The sequence below is a fragment of the Cherax quadricarinatus genome, unplaced genomic scaffold, assembly GCF_038502225.1.
Source record: "Cherax quadricarinatus isolate ZL_2023a unplaced genomic scaffold, ASM3850222v1 Contig4387, whole genome shotgun sequence".
NCBI classification, from domain to species: Eukaryota; Metazoa; Arthropoda; class Malacostraca; order Decapoda; family Parastacidae; genus Cherax; species Cherax quadricarinatus.
In genome coordinates, this window is record NW_027199413.1 from 22,501 (window position 1) to 30,732 (window position 8,232).

General features: G+C 36.6%; 1 protein-coding gene across 1 annotated transcript in view; it reads right to left on the reverse strand.

Moving 5' to 3' along the window:
- Nucleotides 1-6,917, reverse strand: part of LOC128706301 (eukaryotic translation initiation factor 4 gamma 3) — a gene marked incomplete at its 5' end in the record, with an annotated part of 19,798 nt that extends 12,881 nt beyond the window's left edge. Inside the window, 5 exon segments of the mRNA XM_070081820.1 lie at nucleotides 426-524; nucleotides 865-983; nucleotides 1,131-1,210; nucleotides 1,351-1,523; nucleotides 6,760-6,917. Coding sequence (XP_069937921.1) covers nucleotides 426-524; nucleotides 865-983; nucleotides 1,131-1,210; nucleotides 1,351-1,523; nucleotides 6,760-6,917 — 629 coding nt within the window.
- Between the last annotated feature and the right edge of the window lie 1,315 nt (nucleotides 6,918-8,232).

The following is an 8,232-nucleotide window of genomic DNA, read 5'->3' on the forward strand; positions in this document are numbered from 1 at the left end:
GAAATTACTAACCAAGACAAAATAATTTTTTATTTATACTGCACCAACTGTTACCCCACCAAGGTAGGGCTAGGTTGGTACAATGCAAAAATTTTAAGTACTATCATATGCAAATGTAATGAAAAAATGCCTAATTATACTATCATGTATATAAAAAGCTTCAGTATAGGAGCTTAAAACCCTTCCTAGCAAATTCAAATAAGCAATTACTGTAATGCAAGAGGTTCATACTTCAGTATCAAAAGATGCTGAAGCTCTGGTAGCTAATGTGTTGTAAGTAATTTAGTTAACTGTAGAAATAATACTAGTACTAGACGTGTTCTCAGGATTAAGCCTTTTAATGATAATTGCTAGTTTTCAGTAATATGTAACCCATGAAATTATGGATACTGGATAAGATAAAAAAAAAATACACATTTACTTACATGTTTGTCAAGGAAAGCTTCATTACTTTCACCAGGGGGAATTATAGAACACCAACTAAGACCAGAGGTATTCCACATATCAGCTACCTTGTTAGGAGACTGAAAAAATAAAAATAAAAAATAAAATAGAATTTTAACAATGAATCAAGCAACTTATCTTTAACCAAATTCAATTAAGTTGCCTTCACTAAACCACATGTCTACCACTATACAAAGGGCTAACAAAGTTATTCTGACAATCACTAAACAATGCATTACAAACTTCCTCAATCGCACTTTTTACTTTTGTTCATTATCTCCACATTTATATAAATACAAAGTCTAAATTTTGTTTCAACTATTGCCTTCTCTTATTTCATTACCCATAATACATTTGTAATAAAGAAATTTAAACTTGCATTTTCTACTTATCCAGTAAAACAAACTATTATCAACATACCATGATCTGTGATGCTTTTGCTAAAATACAGGCAAATACATTTGCTTTCTTGCTCTTAGCAAAACTGGCTAGTTCTAGAAGTCTTTTTAGAGAGACAGCATTATCATTCAGGCAGGGAGCTGAAGAAAAGGTATTAAGTATGGTATAGAGAACAATTAAAATTAGTAACTTCCTATATTTCACATCATGTATATCCATCACAATTATTTCACATTTCTTCATCCATTATCAAATACCAAAAAATATCAAACACAGCAGGTACTTACCGAATACTTCTCCCAGATAGTCACATACTTGAGGGATATCAATTATATAATCCTCTGTCATTCTGAGTGTGCTTTGAGAGCTGAAATTACACATTAAAATTTTACTAATTTCCATACTAATTAATAAGACACTGATTCAGTCAAGCTTCTATACTTATCATGAAATGGAAGAATTTATCTTGTCATCCCTACATCACAAAACTTCAGATGAAATGCTTACCCTTCAAGTAACTGATCTACTGAGAGAAGATTTTCTACAATAAGGTCATGGTACAACTGACCAACCATTCTTCTTTTCTTCACATCACGATCTATTACCCATTCCAGTGTGATCGCCACAAAATATTTTATTGTATTTGTTGCAAATTTCTCTTTAACACACAGCTTTGCCTCCTATAAAAAAAAAATATTACATATTAGAAAACTGAATATCCATAAGAGCAAGTATCCCAAATATTGATAAACAACAGTGTTTAATAGCTTCAAGCTAACTTCCACTTACAAGCTACCATAAGTACTGAATGACCTTCCTAAAATTGTAATCAATTACCATCTCTTACATTAACTCTGTACACCACTTCTGGTATGTACAGTACATTAAGGAAATTTCCTTGTAATTTTTTTATTTTTATTTTTAACGCATCGGTCATTTCCCACCAAGGATGTGGTGGCCCTATTACTCCCACGCCACATAAGATCAACTTTCATTACTAATAAAGAAGGAACGGGAATAAGGGAGTCCCACTAGTGCATCATACGTCTATCTCAATTGCTGACTAAAACAAATTACTCTGCTTGACGCTAATTCTCTCCAAGTAATGGACAGAATACGAATGGCCCTCATCAAAGGGTGACCCCAAAAAAGAAGAAACACTTTCATCATTCACTGTCTTGCCAGAGGCACACCTACAGTAAAAAAAAACTGCAATATATCAACACCGCTCCAGAGTGCAGGCACTGTACTTCCCACCTCCAGGACTCAAATCTGGCTTGCTGGTTTCCCTGAATCCCTTCATACATGTTATGTACTTTACTCACACTCCAACAGCACGTCAAGTCATAAAAACCATTTGTCTCTACTTGCTCCTATCGAACATGTTCATGTGTGCTTGCTGGAAGCCCAAGCCCCTCAAGCACAAGACCTCCTTTACCCCCTCCCACCAACCTTTCCTAGGCCGACCCTTACTCTGCCTTCCTTCCACTATTGATTTATATGCTCTCCAAGTCATTCTATTTTGTTATATCCTTTCAGGAACCCCTCCTCAGACCTCTGGATAATAGTTTTGGTAACCCCACACCTCCTAATTTCCAAACTATGGATTCTCTGCATTGTATGCACACTGCCCTTAAACATTACATCTCCACTGCATCCAGCCTTCTTGTTGCAACATTCACCACTTATGCTTCACACCCATATAAGAGCGTTGGTATAACTATACTCCCATACATTCCACTCTTTGCTTCCTTAGATAATGTTTCTTTACCTCCAGACTCCTCAGTGCTCCACTCACCTTTTTCATCCTCATCTATACTATGATTCATCTTGTCTATCTAGACCCATCTGCTGCCAAGTCAACTCCCAAATATCTTAATACATTCACTTCCTCCATACTCCCTCCCTCCAACCTGTCATTACCTAAATTTTTTACCACCACCTTACTCTATCCCATGTTCACTTTTAATTTCCTTCCTTTACATACCCTGCCAAATTCATCCTTAACCTCTGCAACTTCTCAATCTCCCCAAAACAGAGTCATCAGCAAAAAGCAATTGCGACAACTCCTACTTCGTGTGAAGATTTTTTATCTTTTAATCCCACACCTCTTGCCAACACCCAAGCATTCACTTCTCTTGCCCCATCTATAAACATATTGAACAGCCATGGTGACATTATGCATCCCTGTCTATGGCCTACTTTTACTGGGTAATAATCTTCCTCTCTCTTACATGCTCTAATCTGAGCCTCACTATTTTTGTAAAAACTCTTCACAACTTTCAGTAACCTACCTCCTATTTCATACATTTGCAACATTTGCCATACTGTTCTCCTATCCTAACCTACCCTACCCTTACCTAAATACTGTTCACCCATATGTTTCACTGTAAACACTTGGTCTACACACCCCCTACCCTTCCTAAAGCCGCCTTGTTCATCTGTGATCCTGCTCTCCGTCTTACTCTCATGTCTTTCAATAACTACTATACACTTTACCAGGTATACTCTACAGGCTTATTCCCTATAATTTTTATACTTTTGTGTCCCCTGTGCCTTTATACAAAGGAACTATGCATGCTCTCTGCCAATCCCTAGGTACCGTATACACTCTTCCATACATTTATTAAATAAAAGCACCCACTCCAAAGCCATATTCCCACAACTTTATCGTATCAATCCCAGCTGCTTTACCCACTTTCATTCTACCCACTACCTCATGCACCTCCCTACACTCACAACTAGCTCTTCCAATGCACAGAATCACAGCTTCCCTATCTTCAACATTTAACAGTTCCTCAAAAGTATTCCCTCCATCTTCTTGATACCTCTAACTCTCCACTCCTATTTTTATCTATCAAATCCATTCATACCCTAGAATTTTTCAATATATTAATTTCACTCCCAACACTTTTTCTAAGTCAAGAAAATTTGTTGATAGCAGCTAACCCACTCGTTCATTTGCTCTCCTTTTACATTCTTCCACAACTCTCTTAACTGCTCTTTTTCTCTCCATATATTCCTCCCTTCTTATATCACTTCTACTTTGTAAAAACCTCTCATATGCTAATATTTTATCTTACTACTATCTCTACCTCTTCATTCCACCAATTGCTCTTTTTCCTTCCTGCACCCACTTTCCTGTAACCACAAACTTCTGCTGAACACTAACACTTCATTTCTAAATCTACCCCATACCCCTTTAGCCTCACTGCTTGTTTTTATTTAATGCTTTACATAGCCATTTCAACTTCATAACTAGTGTGACGAATGGTTTTTTGGGACTGACAAGCTGTTGGTGTATGAGCAAGGTAATATACAGGAGGGCCCCGCTTTTCCGCTTTACGGCGTTCCGCTAATACGGACATAGGCTTTATTCTGATAAATACACCCCACAGTAGAATAAATAAACAAATGTGAGATGTGAGCAGACGACTTGTTACATTTTCCTATTGCAAATTTTATAATAAACATCTCAGTATTTATTCTGTTCAGTATATTTTTGCATTTCTGACAATCTTTTTACTAGGATTAATTCATAAGTATGGACCTGTGTGAGCATGTTAGATAGGAGTGAATGACGAATGGTTTTTTGGGACTTGACAAGCTGTTGGTGTATGAGCAAGGTAATATATTGTGAAGGGATTCAGGGAACCAGTTAGCCAGAAGAGTCCTGGAGGTGGGAAGTACAATGCATATGCTTTAAAGGAAGGGTTTGGGATGTTGGCTGTTTGGTGTGACATCTGAATTGTTGTGTCTGGGTACCTCTACAGACAGTGATTGTGTGTGAATGATGGTGAAAGTTTTTTTTTTTTTTTGACACCTTGTCTCAGTGGGAGACGGCAGACGTGATGAAAAAAAATCTTCAGTGCCTTTTGCTAGTTTTCCAGTGTATTACTAGGATAAGTATTATTATAAGAGGCTAGAGTTATTTATGTTGTGTTTGAGAGCCATAAGTGATGTGAATATTATGCAAAACATTAGTGTAGAAAATGAAAGTGGCGATACTAAGAGAATAATTTAAAAGGCTGAATGGGTTTTGAGATGTAGAGGGGATGGTGGGGACAGGATGAGAGAGGGTGTATAAATTTGAGATGGACGAGTGGTACTGCTTGTCCCAAAGATGGTTAGAGGGTGGAAGAAAAAAAGTTTAATGGACAATCCAACATCCACCACTAAGCTAGGTTAAATGAATTCTGTAATACTTTTCCAATTAATTCAGACGCAAAAAACTATCTTAAAACTTTGTTTCCCACCTAAGAGTTACCAATTTCCCAAAAACCAAAAAAAGGTTCCAAATATCTAAGGAATCCTTTTCAGAACAGTGCTACATTATACCTACAAACTGCCTCAATTTTTTTTTTCATCACGTCGGTTGCCTCGCACCAAGCCAGGTGACCCAAAAGAAAAAAAAAAAAACCAAATAGAAAGAAAAATAACTTTCATTATCATTCAACACTTTCACCATCACTCTCACAATCGGTCTGCAGAGGCACCCAGATACGACAGCGTAGACAGTCACTCTAAACTGCCAATATCCCAAACCCCTTCCTAAAGTGCAGGCATTGTACTTCCAATTTCCAGGACTCAAGTCTGGCTAACCGGTTTCCCTAAATACCTTTACAAAATATTACCCTGTTCACACTCCAACAGCTTGTCAGGTTCCACAAACTATTCGTCTCCATTCACTCCTATCTAACACACTCACACTTGCTGGAAATCCCACAAAACCTCTTATACCCACTCCCTCCAACCTTTTCCAGGATGACCCCTACCCTGCCTTCCTTCCTCTACAGATTTATACATTCTCCAAGTCATTCTTTGTTCCATTCTCTCTAAATGGCCAAACCCCCTCAACAACCCTTCTTCAGCCCTCTTGACTAATACTTTTATTAACTCCACACCTCTTAATTTCTACGTTATGAATTCTCTACATAATATTTACACCACACATTGCCCTTAGACAGGACATCTCCACTGCCTCCAAGCACCTCCTTGCTGCCTCAAATGCTGTACATAATTAGGTCTTTGCATTCATACTGTACTCAACGTATGATGCTGTTAAAAATGTATACTGAATTCACAATGTTTATCCCTCTCTTAAATCCTTTAAAAACAAATGTTAATTTAAACACATTACGGAATACACTGTATATACTTAAGGCAGATAAGCTTCAACACTTTTTTTAAAGCTGCCCTAAACATTGCTAAAACTTGTTGGAATTATGTATAACTATTTTTTCAACATGTAGGTTGTCTCCCACCGAGGCAGGGTGATCCAAAAAAGAAAAAATATTCACCATCATTCTCACATGAACACTGTCTTTGCATAGGCACACAGATATGACAGTTCAAACGTCACTCCAAATACAAAATATCCTTCCTTTAGAGTGTTGGCATTGTAATTCCCACCTCCAGGACTCAAAGTCCAGGTAACTAGTTTCCCTGAATCTCTTTACAGAATATTACCCTGCTCACACTCCATCAGCTCATCAAATCCACAAAAAACATTTGTCTCCATTCACTTTTTTTTTTTTATAACACAATGACTGTCTTCCACTCCCACTGAGGCAGGATGACCCCCTCTCCTCTAAAAAAGAAAACTTTCACCATCACATTCCCTATGTATAACTAAATACTAAAAGATTTCACCCATGTTAAATTAAAATTGCTCATTTAAAGCTGAATGCAATTAAAATTTAGGTTACAAAAAATACAACTCGCAAAAAAAAATTTTCCTCAGTAAAGCATTATTTCATAATTTTGAAGAATAGAAACAAAACTGACCATTTTCTTAGCTTGTCTATTATGTCACCATTATTGACAATGTTGTACCAACATCCTTCCTACACTGAAAGAAACCACATAGGAAATACTTAACAAAACTCATCCCCTTAAAAAAGGAAATATTCTAACCTCTGGATCACCATTATGGATGAATTCTTCAATGATGGCAGTGGCAAACTTTTCTGCAGTTTCTTCGTCCATTGTAGGATATCCTTTCAGTACATCCCCACTCTCACGAGAGACAGAATTGTCTCTTGATTCTGGCCGACTAGTAGATTTACTGCGATCTAAGATGAAATTGTAACAGATTCAGTATAGTTAGCACAGAAAGAGGAATAAAACAAGGGTTAACAGGGTAAAGCTGGATAAACATTAAATCCCAATACATTAATATGGCACTAACAATTATGAAAGCAAGAAAAGACTACTTTGAATTCTTCTGAAATGGTAGATAATCTTTTCTGAAAGTAATGACACCAAAAGTACGAAATTTGAAAGAAAAATTATGGATTTATGAAGGCACAACTTAGCAGTCTCGGCGCAATTTACGCACTGGCAATTTTATCCACCGAGTCCTAATTCAAGTCAATTCCAGTGCTCCATTCAACCCAATTCTTAGTGATTTCAATAATAGGTCTTCCGTTTTATCGAGTACAAGAAACTGCCCATTCAACTATTACAATTACATTATGTGCCCAAAGGTCGGTAATTTGGCCAATTTTACAAAATTAAAATTACACTTCCCTTTCATTTTGAATTTATAATCCCATAAAAATTATAAGAATTACTCTTATTTCCCAGACAAAATATTGGATATGGTTTGTGACATTCCAATAATTGAATCAGACCTATTAAAAACCCATAAAAGACAGGGTTTGTTATGGGGGGCCTTACCTGTCCTCAGGAAAAATCTGTAAAAATATTTCTACTACTTTAAGCCCAATTTCAAGATACTTCCATTACTTAAACCAACCAAAATCTAGTATCTATTTCAGTAGTATGTCTTCCATTCCATGAAATACTAAAAACAGCCAATAAAACCATCCTAGAAACTCTGTTGCTATTTTTAACCCTTTCAGGGTTTTCGCCGTACTAGTACGTCTTACGCGTAGGGGTTTTTGACGTACTAGTACTCATAAATTCTAGCGGCCTCAAATCTAGTGGGAGAAAGCTGGTAGGCCTTCATATGAAAGAATGGGTCTATGTGGTCAGTGTGCACAGTCTAAAAAAAATCCTGCAGCACACAGTGCATAATGAGAAAAAAAAAACTTTGACCATTTTTTTTAATAAATCAGCGACTTTGCAGTGTATTTTCGTATGGTATTTATTGTTGTATTCTAGTTTTCTTGGTCTCATTTTATAGAATGGAAGACATATTACAGAAATTGAGATGATTTTGACTGGTTTTACAAAGAAAGGTGCCTTGAAATTGAGCTCAAAGTAGCAGAAATGTTCGATTTTTACCAAACTTCAAAAGTAAACAAATCGTGCCAAGCGTGCAATACACGTCAACTGGTGAGTCTAATATTCTTTCACAAGTGCACCAATAATATTTATACCATTTTCTACACTAATGCAGTAGTCTGCATAACAGTAAATCTT